Source organism: Lonchura striata, chromosome 2 (assembly GCF_046129695.1).
Source record: "Lonchura striata isolate bLonStr1 chromosome 2, bLonStr1.mat, whole genome shotgun sequence".
NCBI classification, from domain to species: domain Eukaryota; kingdom Metazoa; phylum Chordata; class Aves; order Passeriformes; family Estrildidae; genus Lonchura; species Lonchura striata.
Genome location: NC_134604.1, coordinates 85,260,318 through 85,277,278, shown reverse-complemented (window position 1 = coordinate 85,277,278; position 16,961 = coordinate 85,260,318). Strand labels below are relative to the sequence as shown.

The window sequence follows — 16,961 nt, the reverse complement described above, 5'->3', positions numbered from 1 at the left end:
TAGCCTAGCTCTTCTAGGCATAATGTAGGAGTTACTCCAGAAGCAAGACTGCATCTTCTAGAAGAAATTTTTTTCTATTAAACAGTTAAAAACGAGTGCTCCAGAACATGGAAGTTATATGTAAGGGAAAAGGAGACAGAGATTTGCATTCCCGAGATTTCTGATCACAGGAAAGTACTCGCTGTACTTCTGGCATAGGTTTTTGTTTTCAAATTACCATTACGTAAGTGAAATTTTGTCACTCTCCATTCTGAAAACAAAGGGGGAATATTCCGATTACCCTGATGCCCGGTGCAAAGCTCCACACACCTGAAGAGAACTGAAGTCGCTAAAAATCAGATCTGTGCTGTTCCTACTGGAGTAGAAAGACAAAGCTTGTCCAAACCCAAACTAATTCTGCCCTGAATACACTTGATTGTTGTCTCATTTCCGAGTTCTCACAGCAGAAAAACCTAATTTACTCCAAAGTTCACAATGTACATATAAGTCCATGTAACCTGCTCTACAGGATCGTCTAGACCTCTTTTTTCTCCGTGTATACATTTTTTCTGGCATACCTTGTGCATATAAATGTGTATTCATGCATTCGTACAGTGCATGCAAACTTCCACCTAGATACCGAAACACACTGCCTATCTGTCCGTGTAAGCAGCCGCACCGATTACACGGATCTGCGCCTGTGTGTACATCGGGATGCCCGTCGCTCCGATCACCCCGAGACCAGCACCCGACCTCTCTCCCTCCTTCTGAAGAGAGCACCTCCAGCCCCGGGCGGTCGGGGGGACTTTCGGCTGTGGGGTTTGGGCGTGAGGGCATCCCGCAAAACAGCACGGGGATCCTTCCACCGGCCGTCCTGTCTGGGGCATCGGGCTGGTGATGTCGGGGAGAAGTCCCGGCTGCCGACTGACTGCGGCTGCCGGCTTCGCTGCTCCCCCTCTCTTGTGTGCGTGTGTGTGCGCCCGCTGGGGCGGGGGCAGGGTTCACTTCCCGGCTCCTCCGGTTGCCGGCGAGGCGGGAACCTGTTGGGCAGGGAGCGGGGACGAGGCGCTCTCCGATGCGGGGCGGTCCCCGGCAGCGCTCCGGTGCCGCGCTGCGGGGCTGGCTGCGGGCAGGCGCTCCGCGGGGGGGGCAAGGTGCGCCCCTTCCCCCCGCCCCTGCCCGCCCCCCTCCCGGCCCGGCCCGGCCCGGCCCGCCCCGCGGCAGCCGCGGCCCGGCGGGGCCCGGGCTGCTCGGCGCTGTGCACCGCCCGGGGGGCACGGCCAGCGCCAGCCCGGGCAGCGGCAGAGGCCGCGCCGCTGCACCCCGCGGCTGGCTGCCGGCAAAGGGGACGCGCCGCAGCTCCGTGCCCGCTGAACACCTGTCAGCCCGCGGAGCCTGATTTATACCTGGCCTCTCCGCTGGGGATTTCCCCCATCGTTCCACTTCTTCTGCTTTTTTTTTTTTTTTTTTTTTTTTTTTCCTCTCGCCTCCCCCCTCCCCTCTCGGAGCGTTGTGGAAGAAGAGAGTGTTTTCTTCAGGGTATCAAGCTGAGAATACAGAAGAGGAGAGGCTCAGACCTTTACCTCATTGCCTCATTCTCCCTTCCATGTGAACGTTCTGCAACGTTTCCTTCATCCTGCCGCACCTCTCACCTGGCCAGCGCTGTCCGGACCATGTCCGCTAAGCTCCTGCCGGTTCTCTTCCTCCTCTCAGTGTTCCACGCTTGGTAAGTCTGCGCTTCCCTCGCCTCCCTCCAGCCCCTCTCCTCTCTTCACTGGGGCTGGAGGGCTGAAGTCCCATTTGCCGGAGTTTGCACAATATTCGACACCCAGGACGAACCCTGGGCTCTCCCCACCTTCTTCCGCGCCGCGGCGGGGCTCTGTTCCCAAACACGGCTTACCGCGCTCCCATCCCGGGACCCGCCCGGCTCCGCGGTGCGCCCGGGGCGGTGGCACCGCCGCTGTCCCTGCCCGCGGGGGCCCTGGCCTGGGCCGGCCCGGCAGAAAGTTTCCCCCTCGAGCGGCTGCCGCGCCCTGTGGGACGGCGGCTGGAGCTGTCCGGGCTCCCGTCGCGGCCCCGGCTGCCCTCCACGCCACCCCCGGGGGATCCGCGGGCGGGGCCGGCGTGAGGAGGGAGAGGGTGAGCCGCGGGATGCTCGATCCCCTGCTCCCCGCCTCAGGGCCGGGAAGGGTCTGCCCGACGGGGCTCAGTATCCGCTATTAGAGGCCAGAGGGGCACAGCCGGCAGCGTTAGCCCTGACCTTTTGGACTTCGGACCTTTTGGTTTTCCGGGGCTGTCATACACCCTCACAGAATAACCCAGGCAAAGGGGTCAGCTCAGCTCCCTCCGGTAGGAACCACCACAAACCAGGATACAGGCATGCTCGAAGGGCTTCCCCTGTCCTCCTTGGCAGCCTGCCCCACACCTGAGTGGTGTCTATCTCCTAAATCCCCACAGGAACTAGAGGATGCTTCCTGCCAGCCCCCACAGCAAGTGTGGGACGCACCTATTGCAGGAAATAAATCCTTTCCTGACAATCCCTCAGTGTTTTCTAGACTTCTTCCCTTGCAGTCTATGCACAGTCTCTTCCCTGTCTCCTTACAGAATCAAAACTGATGAAGAGTTGGGGAAAGGCATACAGCCTTTCTTCCTTCCTGGTTCGAGACTGGCTTGTCATCACCCTATAGTTATTTCTCTGGATCACAGGAATATGATAGTAATTGGCAGTCACCAGTAGTGTTACAGAAGAAAAATGCAACCTCAAGTGCCTTGAAGGAGCACTATGCCTTAACTATGTAGAGGCAAGCAATGGAAGGGAAATAATAACTTCTTAAGGAAGAAAGCAGAAAAGCTTGAAAAATATGTGTCTAGTGCATTAGTCTTATCTGCTGTGAAACCTCTCCCATCTCCAGTCTTAATCAAAAAGATAGGTAAGGATTTAAATGGTTTGGAGGTACTTTCTAGGAAAGAAACTGCTAGAGTGAGGGGATCTAAAAGGTCTGCCAGTGCTTAGTTAGATTCTTGTTAATGACTTGTTTTAAAGCAGCACCTCTCTGAAATAGGAATCATGATACTACCTGAACTCAGTTCTCATTTCCAGGTGCAGTCTGAATGCCTGTGGTAAAGTTGTGGTGGCTGCAGCAGAAAAAAACATATTTGTCCTTCTTTGCTATCAGCAATTCAGCATCACTTCAGAGCTTCAGCTCAGAAATACCAACCATGTATGTTCGGAGATGATGCCTCCTTTGAGAATGGTTCTGTAACAGCAGTATTAAAACGCAGGGCTTATCATGAATGTGATGGTAAAAAAAAAATTCTCCCAAAATCCTCTTGAGTTTTTTTCAATGCTCATTGGGTGAATTATTAAAAAAAAAAGTCAAGTTTTTAGAAAATAGAGCCCAATAACAGAAAAGTAGTGGTTCTCTATTCAAAATTTTGTCCTAAGTATTCTCTACTTTTACAACTCAGCTATATGAGCTCTCTGAAGAAAATGTTCAGAGTCTAGGTTTAAGAATTAGTTTTATATAGAAATTGTGCCTGCAGCAATTGCAAATTGTGAGGTCGTGTTAAGTGATTCATGGTTAATCTTTAGGGGCATATTGGTTGTAAAGCAGTTTCAGTTTAAAGTTTCATTACATTCTCAAATAGTGGTCTTCAAGCAATGTGAGAGCTGATGATGCTCTGTGATTAAACTTTTATATTTGTATCAGGTTTTTTTATGTTCACGTAGAGTATTTATCAAATCTTCTGGGCATCTGAGGTATTTTAAAATACACTAATGTCACTATGGAGAAAAGGAGACGGAAAGAAAGAAAATTGCACAGATGTGTGTAGCACATCCCATGAACAAACAAGGCTGGTTCCTCTTGTTCTTCACTGCTTTGCACCTCACATAATTCTTGACATTTATGTAAAAATGTTGCAAAATGATATAATATCCCCTGGATAATTGCAGGTTGAAAAAACACATGATTCCTTACACAGGTTCCACCACTGAGGTTATCTTTTTTCCTAATAAGTTCATTTCAGTCTGTCATAGATTTTCTCCAGTGAGAAGCATCAAACAGATTTGGTTTCTAAGATACCAAAAGATACATCTGATGAAGATATCATCTTCAAATCAACATTTTCAAGTTAGTTCACAAAAAAGCTGTACAAATGAAATTAGTCTTGTGTGAAAATAGCTCTTGCTGTGATTTCTGGCCAAACTGTAGTTTCACCACATTTGCATAAATATACCCTTAAAATAAACATAATCCACCTATAAAGGAATAAAGTAGCAGCTCCTGGTGTAGTACTGTTTTTAAAAAAGTTACTAAAGCTGCAGGGAAATGCACATTAATTTATTCAATGTGTTTTTGTGCTTGTGATAATCCATCTCAAATTCAAGGAATGAGCTCTTAATTCTAATCCTTGTAATACATTAAATGCTGAAATTCATGCAGTGAGAATATAATAATTTATTAATAGGATAAAATTATCAGGAAGCCTTAACAGATCTGAATTTTTAATACTCTTATTAGCCTTTGTGCAAGAGATGAATCAGTTGTCTTGATGTATTAATAAAGTAATACTGCAGATGTTCGCTCTTTGTAAAGTATATTGTAAACTAGTCAGAACAGGTTCATTAAAATACAGAATATAAAATACTACTCTGATAGCTGTATTATCTTCTATAGTATAACTTTCTGAAGACACTTTCAGAAGAAAACTTCTAAACAATTGTCAATCATGACCCATCCACAGATACTTAACAACTGTTAATGGGAAGATCCTGTTGCACCTGTTGCATCCTGCTGCATGCATCCTGTTGCCTCCTATTTTAATAATGTAAAATAATATCTATTTGTTTCATTTGTTTTGCAGTTCTAGAAAGATTGAAGAGGATGAATATGAAGATGGAACAACTAACCAAAAATGGGTTTTAGCTCCAAAAACACAAGACACAGATGTGACTCTCATACTAAACAAGCTCTTGAGAGAGTATGACAAAAAGCTGCGGCCAGATATTGGAAGTAAGTACTTCTTTCTGCACAAGTGAGGATAAGCTTATCTGGGTGCAGAGAAGATGTTACTATATTCTGGAAATATGCACAAATATCTGGGGAAGTGTAGATTAAGTTTTTTTGGCTGAAGTTTATTTTTAAGTCAGTATTTTAAAAATGCTAATTCTCACAAGGAAATCTGGCAGTAGCTTAGGGTCCTAAAATCTGGTTGGTTTGTACAGAGTTTGTGTGAGGATAGGGAAGGGCTAGTCCTTAAGTATTCAGAAGGTCTTTGGCAGAGGAAGGAACACACCTCTTTAGTCATCCAGTCTATGCTGAAAATCTCACACTCTGAGAAGCAAACAAAACCTCAGCATATTAAAACAAAAAGTAGGACACAGCAAGAGAAGAATATGAACCTGTTCTCTTCAAAATATATTCCTGAAAGTTATGTTCCTTACTGCTGTTCCTTAAGGCACTGGGATTTGCCTGTGTATAGGGCAACTCCAGAGATGATCTTGCACAAACCAGCAGACATCTCCGAAAGAAATCCTATAGAATCAAAGTGTCTTGTGGTCAGCATTATTACATATAAGTAAAAAAAACTAATTAAGAGCCTGTAGGTACCTGCTATAACCATCTTGGGCTATTTTATTGTTTTAATTTGTATAATGATGTTTCAAACTAGTTGTGGGGTTTTTTTGTTTGGGTATTTGTTTTGTTTTGGTGGGTTTTTTTCTTTGTTTTTTTTGTTTGTTTGTTTGTTTTGGGTTGGTTTTTTTTCACGCTCCACTTACATAATGGCTGTAGCATAACTGCTGCTCAGTTTGTTTATAGCAAATTTGTATGACAGAAATCAGAAAGATTTCATCATTTATATTTACTGTACCTTGCATGTGCTTCAGAACAAACTGAGAATGGGGAATACTCAAAACAATCACCTAATATATTGCTTTTCCTAAATATTTGCAGGGATTAGACAGAGAATTCCTACCACTGATTATAAGTGTAATTATTGTTTGTGAATGCACATGTATTGACATGCTTTCTAGGTGATCCCTTTGGATCAGTTTAGAGAGAAGTAAGAGCTGTGTATATGTATTCATCATTACAATTATAAGGGTCTCATAGCTACACAATAATGCAACAGTTGTAGGGGAAAAAAAAAAGACTATCCTGTGGTATTAAAAAAAGGGTCAGTTTAGGTTTTTTTGTAGCTATTAGTTTGATTTTCCATAGTATTTATGAAGATCATATTTGATAGGTGTGCCTGTTTTTATCACAAAGTGACATTTATCTCTCTCTACTTAGTTTGTCATACTGGATTTAGCTATCTTTAATATCTGATGGAGAGGTACTTTAACATACCTTCCCACCCATATCAACATCTGGAAGACAATCTCAGACAAATTTTTTGATCTATTTTGTACACTGTGTCCTCAGATCACTGACTTAAGGCACAGTGAATTATATTATGCTTATGTGGGGCAAAATAATCACTCAAAGTCCCCATCTCAGGTGCCATAAAATCAGTAGAGGTCAGACCATATCTTACAGCACTGCGAAGTCATTGTTACCAAAATAATTCCTTTTGTGTCTCCACAACATTTTGTAAATCCTGTTTTAGAGAAAGGAGTCAAATTACACAGCTTCTCATATATCAAACAGATTTTACAGTTCTCAACTACATCTATTTCTATCAAGCATCTTGGTCCTAGGCCATTTTTTGTCTTTGATAGCAATCTGGATATTTCAGAACCTGAGCTGAGTGTTGTTCAAATGCTACAGAAGTTAGTTCATCTCTGCTTCCTCCCCTGGTCCCTTTTTGCACCTCTCCTACCTTTGATGCAGATAAATAACATTGCCCTTTTGAAGTTGCAGAGCTGTCGCATTTGGCAAGGAGAACACAAGGGGAATGCTAGAGAACCAGGCATTACAGATAGCTTCCCTGAATTGCTGGCTGGTGCCTCACACACAAGCACATCTTCCTTTCCATCGGGGAGCTAGTTATCCTCCTAACAGGGTGGTTGACATGTCCTGGCAACAGAATTGTCTTGCAGCCCTGAAGGTCTCAGTATTAATACAAATGCTTTAAAGCATTGTACATACCAGCTAGAGCAGCAGGAAAAAAGGTAATGTGCCAGGTAAAATAGTCCATACAATAGGAAAATGCATGTTTTGGAAATTAGAGGAAGCATGGAGTCAACCAGTAGAAAAAACAAGAAGTAATTTTCAGAATCAAGCAGAAGTTCAGCCAATACTGAGGGTTAAATCCAGGACTCATATGCAGTCACCTACTCACTAGGGCCTTTACATTAGCATGGTACTGCTGGGAAGTAAGTTGTCTGACCCAGAGGACAGGGACACTCACCACTTCATGTCACACTGCTCTTCATTCAGTTTTTTCAATCCTTTATTGCAAATCCACTATTTCTAACAGTGTGTAGCTTTAGCTATGGTCCCAAGGAAATTATCTTTGTTCTGAATGCAGTCAGAAAGGCCCTAAGGTTAGGATTACCAGTTTCAGATTACTTAAGAAGACACTTCTGCAACCGAAAACCATGGAGAAAAGGAGAAGATTGTGGTGAACAAAATGTATCAAAGTGCATGCTGGCACAGGCAGCGCCTTCTCTTCCTTCTCAGGGCAACTGATATTTTGGCTGGCTCAAAATAAAGTCCTACGTGGTACAGGCATATTCTGAGTGTCCTTTCACCATACTGTGGGCACTGAGGCGTGAGCAAGCACATCTCCTCCAGGCCAGCAGTACAGCCATCAATGAAGAGGCTGTGAACACTTAGCTACTCTCTTTCCTCCTGTCATCCAAGCACATCTAAACCACTGCAAAGAGTGTGTAGGTCACTGCTTGGATGCCAGACTAGGACTTTTTTTTTCCCCTCATCCTGACCTATACTTGGCCTCAGCTTCAACATAAATGACAATTGCTCAGATCATAGGCACAATCTACACTCAGCACTTCAGGCATTATCTGCAAGGTTCCAAGCCAGGATTTTTATAGAGTGGATTGAACAAACTAAATATTAGGCAAAACAGCTAACCTGTGAAGGCTATTAGCAAACTGATACCTTAACAGAACCTGTCTCACTGAAAGGGGATTTCCTTTGATCTTTGGAAACAAAGCAGGGTTCTACCAGCAGGGGAATGCCTGACTGCATCCCCTGTGGCCACACACTTGGCAGATTTCTTATTTACATGAATATTATGGCTTTTGAGGGTTTTTATTTTAATGGTGGCATCTGGAAAATTTCCATTATACCACAAAAACAAAACAAAACAAAACAAAACAAAACAAAAAAAACATGCTTTTTTGAATTGAAAAAAAAAAAAGAAAAAAAGAATTTTATACTGAACAGCTAATAACAATGTACTGATTAGATCAAAAAGAAAAGTGTTTTATGATGTAAATCATCTTTTCACCTATTTTTTTACCAGCTACAATTATAGATCTGAGATACTCAGGTCTCTTGCGTGGTATGAAAGGCAACAATCCTAGAACAAAACGAAACCAATTCAGACCTATGAAGGTCTTAATATCTCTTCCATAGTCAGGTATTCTGTGTTTTGTTTCAAAGTGCTTTGAAGACCTGTTTAATGGAAATGCTTAATTTTCTATGACCTGTTTAATGGAAATGCATACTTTTCTATGTGAAGTAAGACTTGCTACCATGCAAGTGTGCATTTTCCCTCCTATGTCACATTGATTTAAATCCTGAAATTTAGTAGGACTCGGTTCTGGCCTTGAAATTTTACTTCCTCTTTATTAATAAAATGAAAAGACAAATATTAGGCAAACCAATAGGACACAGAAGAGAATGCTGATATATACAGCTAAAAAAAATTCTCAGCTTCATTTAGATTCTAGTGATAAACCAGATTTTTTCATAGCTCTTTTTCATTTCTTTGATTGACAGGCCTAAAATTTAAATGAAAATAAAAACCCCATCACACAAACAAACAAACAAAAAAAAAAGAAACAAAAGAAACAAAAGAAAACCCAGCAATGAAAAAAACACAGTTTCCTTCAAAGTCAGTTTACTTTAATGAAACCTTCCCTCTCACCTTCCTTAGTGGACAGCTTAGACCACAACAAAGTTATGGAAAAGAAAAGCTACCTTCAGAACCTTACATGGTTTCAAGCTTAACTTCGTATGGAATATAATTTGACTTAAACAGAAAATTTGTAACAAAGTGGAAAGTTTTCTGGTCACATTGCCTGAGTGAGCTTATGTGTGGAAACTAATATGCTGTCTTTTTCTTTCATTGTAAAAGTAATCCATGAAAAAGTTAGTATGGGAGAGATTTCAGAACTGCCATTAGTAGTGGGAGGGAAAAAGTACCACCCTAGATTAGGCTTCAAATGGCAGAGTAGTAAGGCAATTTGTATTTCGTGTTTACATCCTCTGTTTCTCAGATATATCATTACAGGAAGACTCTGAATTGCATATGTTGAATAAAGCTTCACCAGTCTAGTCTGTGTTCTGAGACATTTTCAACAAAGATCAATTTTGCTTTTAACCCTTCCTTCCTTCCTTCCTTCCTTCCTTCCTTCCTTCCTTCCTTCCTTCCTTCCTTCCTTCCTTCCTTCCTTCCTTCCTTCCTTCCTTCCTTCCTTCCTTCCTTCCTTCCTTCCTTCCTTTGCAATAACTCATGGTTTCCTCTTGGATCTTCTAAAATTATTTGTCCCTTGCAGCCTCTGACAGTCATCTGTATATATTATGTATTTTTAAGCCCAAATAAATTCACTTTGGAATGTGAAATACCTGACTCCACCAGTTCTAGTTGTCTTGAGAGTCATGCTGGTTTTCTTTACTCCTCCAGTGTCTTTAAAACCATTAGCCATATTTCTGAAGATGAGAGCTGTCTTAGATACTGCTGTGCAGCTCTCAGTAGTAGTAGGTTTGTACAAGCATAGCTGGTACAAATAGATGGGCTCATTTGAATCAACAAACACAGAAGAGTAAGCTCTGTCTGATGTGCTTTGCTGTGCTGTTCAGGAACATTAACAGCAGTTCTCTTTTAAAGCAGTTAAAAGTTTTCTCTCTGACTAATTTAACCTGTTTCTCAGTGTGTGCAAGGAGCAAATCTGTTGGTTGAGAGGAAACAACTCTGTTGGTTTTTAAAGGGTATGTCCTTTTCCAGGCACAATCCTATTGAAAATCTTGAGTTCTGAAGCAATATCACAATCTTTTTCTTGTCTGACCTGCTTTCCTACCATGTTGCACAGATATGAACCCTGAAGTGCACCACAGGTGATTACCACAGAGGCTGTCAAGTTATTTTTGCTAGCTGCTGACTGCCACACCTGATGCTCTTTAAATTAGCTCCAGCTAGGTTTCCCCATATGGCGACAGAGGGTTGCATATTGCCTGACAGATCAAAATATTTTCTAGATCATAGTGCAGAGAAAGCTGTGAAGTGTCATGCAAGGTCAAATTACTACTTTCTGCTTTAAGACCTTTTTGGTGCATTTTGGTACAAGACAGTGTCAGGCATCTTATAACATGAAGTAGTGAGAGAGACATTCATTGCTTCAGGATTGATCATAGACAGTTGTATCTGGAAAGCCAACTTGTGTGTAAAGGTAGAGCATATGGGAAGGAGAGATGGGATAAATTCTGTTTCTATTATGGTACCACTCAGGAGGGGAAAGCCATAGTCCTGGATCCAACTTCTGTAGTACTGGGCAGTGCAGAAGATTAGAGACTAGTAGAGATTAGTCTAATTTAGATTTATATGGAAGAATAAACTTGATTAACCTGTTGTTGTGGACACAGAATGCTGTGGCTAAGACCTAGTAGGAAACAGGGCTGAATATAGTGATAGCTCAATGAAAAAAAATCATAACAAAAATTTCAGAAATTCTTTAATTGCTCTCACTGATATTTCCGTTTTCCATCTTTTTTGGTTGGGTAGAAGTGGATTGTCTTCCTTTCAGAGACTTTTGTTGTGATTTAGCCATCTGACTAGAAATCCTCAAGAAGAGGAATATTCCTGAGGAAAAGGTTGCTATTCAATGAGAATGAGAACGATCTCTGTTCTAGGTGGGATGATAGAAGGGATTTCTTCTGATTCTGCAGGAGTTCTAATTATCTTCCATTTTCAGGAACTGGTGCTTTCTTTTGCTTTTGTTTGCAATGAACATTTCTAGAATATTAATAGCAAGGTTAGGAAATTAGGGGTAAACTACTCAATGAACACCCAAAATACCCCTTGCAGGTTTTTGTGGTACGTGTTTGAATTTTGAAGGATTACATAAACAAATAGGTTATTTGCACATAGTCTTGGTTTGGTGCTGGTCCAGTGCATTAAACATAGCCTCTTTCAGAATCCTGCATGGGAACAATTCTGATTAGGACTGAATCTTGGCAATGAGCTTTCTTCAGGCCTGAATTCTGCCTTTCTAATTGCTTAACCGTGGACTGAGTACAGGGAAATACCTTGGCTTTCTGACCTGCTTTGGTTTACAGCTTTTCAACCCTCAGGGGAAACATCCTACTTTTTATTCATCCTTTTCTCAGGTAAAATTTTAATGTGCCATACTGAAAGTATAAGTAGAGAAATTTTAGTCCAATGCATCGAGCCTGAAGCTCTGCAACTCAATGTTTCTGTGTAAACCCTCCAAAGCAACCCAGTTTCATTTTTTCCAATTATTTAGGAGTTTTGGTTATTTTCTCTTTTTTCTTTTCTTTTGTTTAGATCACCCAATTTAAATCAAATGCTGGGAATCAACACTTCAATTTAAAGCTTACTGTACTTTTATATATAGAAATATTTTAGTAATCAAACGCTGTTTTTCTGAATTTACCTTCTAATTTACTGTCAATAATTTACCCCAGGTAATGAAGTTCTTTTTCTATATAAAGTGCTACTTTCTCTAATTTATAAGAAGTCAATTGTGTCTTTGCAATACTAATATCTTGTGTGTAGTCTGTTGGGTTGAAAGAAAGTGTACTGTTTGTGTATGGGAGAAAGAGACCTTTTAACCAATTACTAAACAGCAAGCTCCCTTAAATTTACAACCTTATCTTTGTGAATGTAAATAATTCATTTACACAGACAACTTTTATTTTTTGTTTCATTTCCTGACAGTGACTATTTGCTGAACTGGCTTGATGCATACACAGATGGAATATTTTTCTTGAATAGCATTGTAGGTAGGAAAGTTTGATTGACAGATAATGCTTGCCTGACTCTTAGTTTTAACTGTCACACACAAAACTAAATGTAGAAGATGCTAGTTCTTATTCTCTCTTCTTTTCCTCACTATTATATTTTTTAATTTGGGAGTATAGCATTCAAACTTTCTGGATCCCATGAGTTGAAAGTTAGGTAAAGAGTCAGGGAAAGTCTGAGGTACTGATTACAAAAGAAAATCCTTTTCTTCTTATCCCTTCCCTCTCTGATTACCTGTTGTCATTAAAGAGGTTTCTTAGAAAGTATTATCATTCTTAGAAAGTATTTGTAAACTGCATAGACGATCAGTGTTAGTTGCCCTTTCGAGGTCACAACACAAACTAATTGTTCTGTCATCTTAAAACAGGGATATATTATGTTCTGCACATATTATTTTAAATATTGTTGCTCATTTTTACATCTCTATAGTTTTCTTATGGCTGTTATTGTTCATCCCTGGTTGCTAGCTTGCTAGACTTTTCAGGAACAAATTCTATTATTGTTCAGTCTTATGATATCAGACAGGAACTCTTCCCCTCTGATGATTATAAGTAAAACAAAAATTAAAACTGTAGGCATTGATTGAAAAACAAGCCTAACCATTAACATCTACAGTTTTCATCCCATAACGTAATACTTGAAAAATTACATCTTGTGCATTAGGGAATGGTAAATGAAGGATGAAAGTGCTGAAGGTTGATTGATAGTTATGGTGGGAAATGAAGACTGAAAGTGATTTATAGTTAATTGAGGGAGTCCGTTTATGTGCACACTGTCATTCACACTCTTGGACAAAATGACAACCAAACCTAGCATGTAAAAAAATTACTGTTTTCAGAGGACTGTGTTCTCATCCTGATATTGCTTTAATCCAAACTTTCTTTCTTCTTTTGATTTTCATTTGCAGTTCTGTTTTGGTAGTTTGAACCTAGAATATATTGATGTAATTTCTGTCAGAGTTTCTGTGTCTCTAGCAAGTGGAGGACTTCGACATCTGTTTTCAAGCCCATTCTCTTCCATGCAGGAAGAATGAGGGTTTCTAATTTTCCTCACTGATAGATTAGCAGCATTGGAGAAGAGAATCATTGAATAATTCAGGTTGAAAAAGATTCTTAAGATCTTTGAGTTCAACCCTTAACCTAACACTGCCAAATCCAGCACTAGACCATGTCCTTAAGTGCCACATCCACTCATCTTTTAGATACCTCCAGTGATGGCAGATAACACTTCCTATTACCAGGTTTTTCTTCAAATGTGGTGTTCTGTTGTAAAATGGAGATGTGTTAGCCAACCACATTTAGTCTTAAGAAGCAATTCGTTAGCATAGCAGTTTGTTTTATAAGAATAGCTAGGCAAATAGATGCTGCCTATAAGGTCATGTAGGAAAATTGGAATAGTCATCATCATTAATGCAAAGTAAAAATTAACACTATAATCACTACTATTACAGTTACCAATAACTGTGTAATGATTTATTACAGCTTTGTCCTAATTTAAAAATAACAATCTATGTGGAAATGAGTGAATGTAAAATATCATTACAACGCAATAAAAAAAAATACCTCATTACTGCAAAGCCAATCTTGTTAGTCATTTGCGTTCAGAAGTCTTGTGAAAATTTGGGCAGAGCTCAAGTGGCCCTGTAGTTCTTGAACAGAGATCATACTGTTTGCCTTCTAAAAATCTAGTTCTACTTGCTTTGCTTCTATAAATGTGTATTGGTCTGTAACATTTTTTACCACCACTGTGTTGAGTAAAACCAGAATAAACTGGGGTGTTGGTTGAACAATGCAAGAAAGGTTAACTCTCAACAAAAAATAATTTTATTTTAAAATTTATGACAACTCAGTAAGACATACTTCGTTTAATTGAGCTTGTAAAAAATATTTTTCAATATTAAAATTTTAAAAATATTTCTAAATATTTATGATTTATGCAGGAACATTAGTGCTATTTGGACAGACTTCAAATGTGGAGGAAGCTTTCTGAAAGAAGAAAAGTGGTTTCATTCATTAAATAAGCATCAGTTCTGAATAGTGGAGATCTATCAAAAATTAAGAGATATTTTAAAAGGACAGGATAATTCAGAGTAGTAAATAAGTATAATAAAACGACAGGAACTTTTTGCATATTTTTTCCCCTTCATGACATGAAATTGTATAACATTCCCACTTTTGATTTACTCAAGAGTCTATTAAAATTCTCATGATTTATCTGTTGATTTTTTTGTACACATGATCAACTCACATATGCCCCACAGTAATGTTTTCATGGATTTTAATGAAATTCAAGCTCAGGTACTGTTTTTTTTTTACCAGTGTAAATCCACAATGCAGGACCAGAAGAATCCTGTAGTTGTCCTAGGTGAGTTTTGAACTGTCAGGTTTTTTTAAAGTTTGTAGGCACTACTTGTTGATAGTGTCTTTGCAATGTGTTAGTTACAAAGCTGATTGAAATATAAACACTGTCTGTCTCAAAGCCAGGGCATCTGGATCAGATGATCTTAGTTTTGCTTAAAAGCATTTTGATAGGCTTTATAAATCCCCTACTCAATTAAAACCAACATTTGTGAAGATTAAATGACTGTGATAAGCAGCCAGGTTACCTTCTGTAGCACTGAGTAGCAGTGTAACGCTGCAATTATTCAGATGAGCTTACATTGTCTTTTAGGGAAAGTTACTGCCATATATTAAATAGTATTTCAAAGAACTTTGAGAACGCTGGTACATTTGTTGACAACCTTTAATTGCTCTCTTGCATGTTGTATACACATGGTTCTGCCATTATTTTTTCTAAGTTTCTGACAGCTCTTTAGAGTTATCTTGGGTTTAGGCCAATAACAAAGCAGTACTGTAGATGAATATCCATATTTAATCTTATTGTCAGCTTTTACTGAGGTATTAACACTTTAATTGTTTGTCAACATATGAGCATGTGAGCATGCATGTGAGCACTCTTCTAGTGCAAGAAAAGACCTCCATCTGCAGCTCAACAACTCCATGTGTGGCTTGAATTCCTTCCTGAAGTGAGCATTCACACATGAATAATCTTAAAACCTTTCTCCATTTTGGTTAGCATGTTGAATTAAAAACTTATGATAATGAATCTAAAAATTGTAGCTGACAATCCTTTGCTTATTTGTGTTTATATCCATGAAAGACCAAATGCAACAAGAGCTATGCTCGTCTGTCTTTTCTTTTAAAACTTGAATGCACATTTATCATACAATCAAATTACAGTTGTATTTTTTATCTCTGCCTAGGAAAATAAAATAATTCAAATAAACTTGGAATTTAAAAAAAAAATTGAACAAGTATAATAGCTGACCTGTATTTTTTTCTTATTTATTTTCAATTTGAATTTCACTGGAAATGTTTGATAGAAGAAGTGACCATTGTTTAGTGTTCTGTTTCAAGGTTAGACCTTCACTGTGAGTAAGATCAAATTCTCTTTAGCATTAATACACATAATATACAGTGCTTAATTTCTTTTTTTTTGCACCATAAGAGAATTTGGTCCAGCACATTCAGGAGAAATTATCACCTCATATTATTCATATATACTTACTGCAATGATTAAAAAATCAGATTTCAAGCACTGTGTTCTGGTTCTGAATTTTTTTCCTGATCCTGCCAAGATTCAGTTGCATGCCAATTTACATGCTTAAGTCTAGTGCCATTAATGTTCACCAGAACTCCTTAGCCTTGAATTTCCAGGTAGACACGTGCATAAACCCTATAAAGCTTAGAGCTCTTTATTCCATGAATGCTATTCTGATGGAAGAGCTAGCTGTAGTTTCTTGCTATTACCAATTCCTGTGTAATGGCATTTATTGCTGCATTTTGAGGCAACTCATTACCAGAAGCTGCTAGACGTCTATTTAGTTATTAACTGGGTACAATTAGAATTGCTTTAATCATCTGAGCTTGTTCAGCTGAATTCACATTTTCTTTTGCTGAAGGGGAGATCTGAGTTTATCAGCCAGTACTTCAGACAGTTTGAAACCATGACCTTAAATAATCCTGGATATTCTGACCATACACAGTCAAGAAGCATGTGTTACTTAATGAATAGAGAGAATGGCTATCATCTTTAACCACTATTTGTACACAGTTTAGTGTCTGTTTTTTTGCAACAGGGGATATAGCCTTCCTAATGATATGTACATACCAAAGTCTTACAGGACAAGCCAGCTTGCAAATTCTTTTTTTCATAACCATTAAATTTTCAAGTACTTTAAAACTACTTGACACCTCTTTGATAGTCTGAAATTTGGGAGATGCAGGCAAAAAATATTCATCTTTACATGTGAAGATTCCTGTCTCTCTATCAGACGGTTTTAGACCAGTAGACTGATTGTTACCAGAGATAAGCTTCCATTAGAACCTTGGTATTTAGCTGTTCTTCATTTCTCTGCTCAGTAGCTTCCCAGAAGAAAGCTTTCTGAGTTTTGCATTGCTGATATGCCTGCATTTCCTCATTGTAGGAGGGTTAGGGAGTTAGTGAAAAAAGTCCAAGCCCAACATAGTTCCCAAACTTCAGTGGTTTGAGTACTCTCTTGAGATTTTTGAAAACAATGCAGGGGAGAAGGTGCTTCTGTGGGAAAGAAAGATGTCCAACAGATGTCATTGGCTTACTGGAGGCAAGTCTGCATCAATTATCATTCTGCAGGTTAAAACAGCATTTATTTTTTTATACTTAATTTTGGGCCAGCTAACTCTGGAGGAAGTAAACCACTAATTTAGATTTCAATTTAGAGCTTAATGTATACCCTGTGGGCCTGGAAAAATCGTAGTATAAGTAAA

General features: G+C 39.5%; 1 protein-coding gene across 4 annotated transcripts in view; it reads left to right on the top strand.

Annotated features, from left to right (window-relative positions):
- The first annotated feature begins 1,442 nt into the window (after window positions 1-1,442).
- Window positions 1,443-16,961, top strand: part of GABRG3 (gamma-aminobutyric acid type A receptor subunit gamma3) — a 297,012-nt gene continuing 281,493 nt past the window's right edge. For 3 of the 4 annotated variants that reach the window (XM_031504126.2, XM_021546689.2, XM_077781528.1), the window contains exons 1-2: window positions 1,443-1,705; window positions 4,846-4,994. In XM_031504126.2, coding sequence (XP_031359986.1) covers window positions 1,653-1,705; window positions 4,846-4,994 — 202 coding nt within the window. In that variant the 5' untranslated portion in view covers window positions 1,443-1,652. Of the gene's footprint in view, window positions 1,706-4,845; window positions 4,995-14,474; window positions 14,521-16,961 lie in introns of those variants that run through there. The other variant, XM_021546691.2, reaches the window with a different exon arrangement.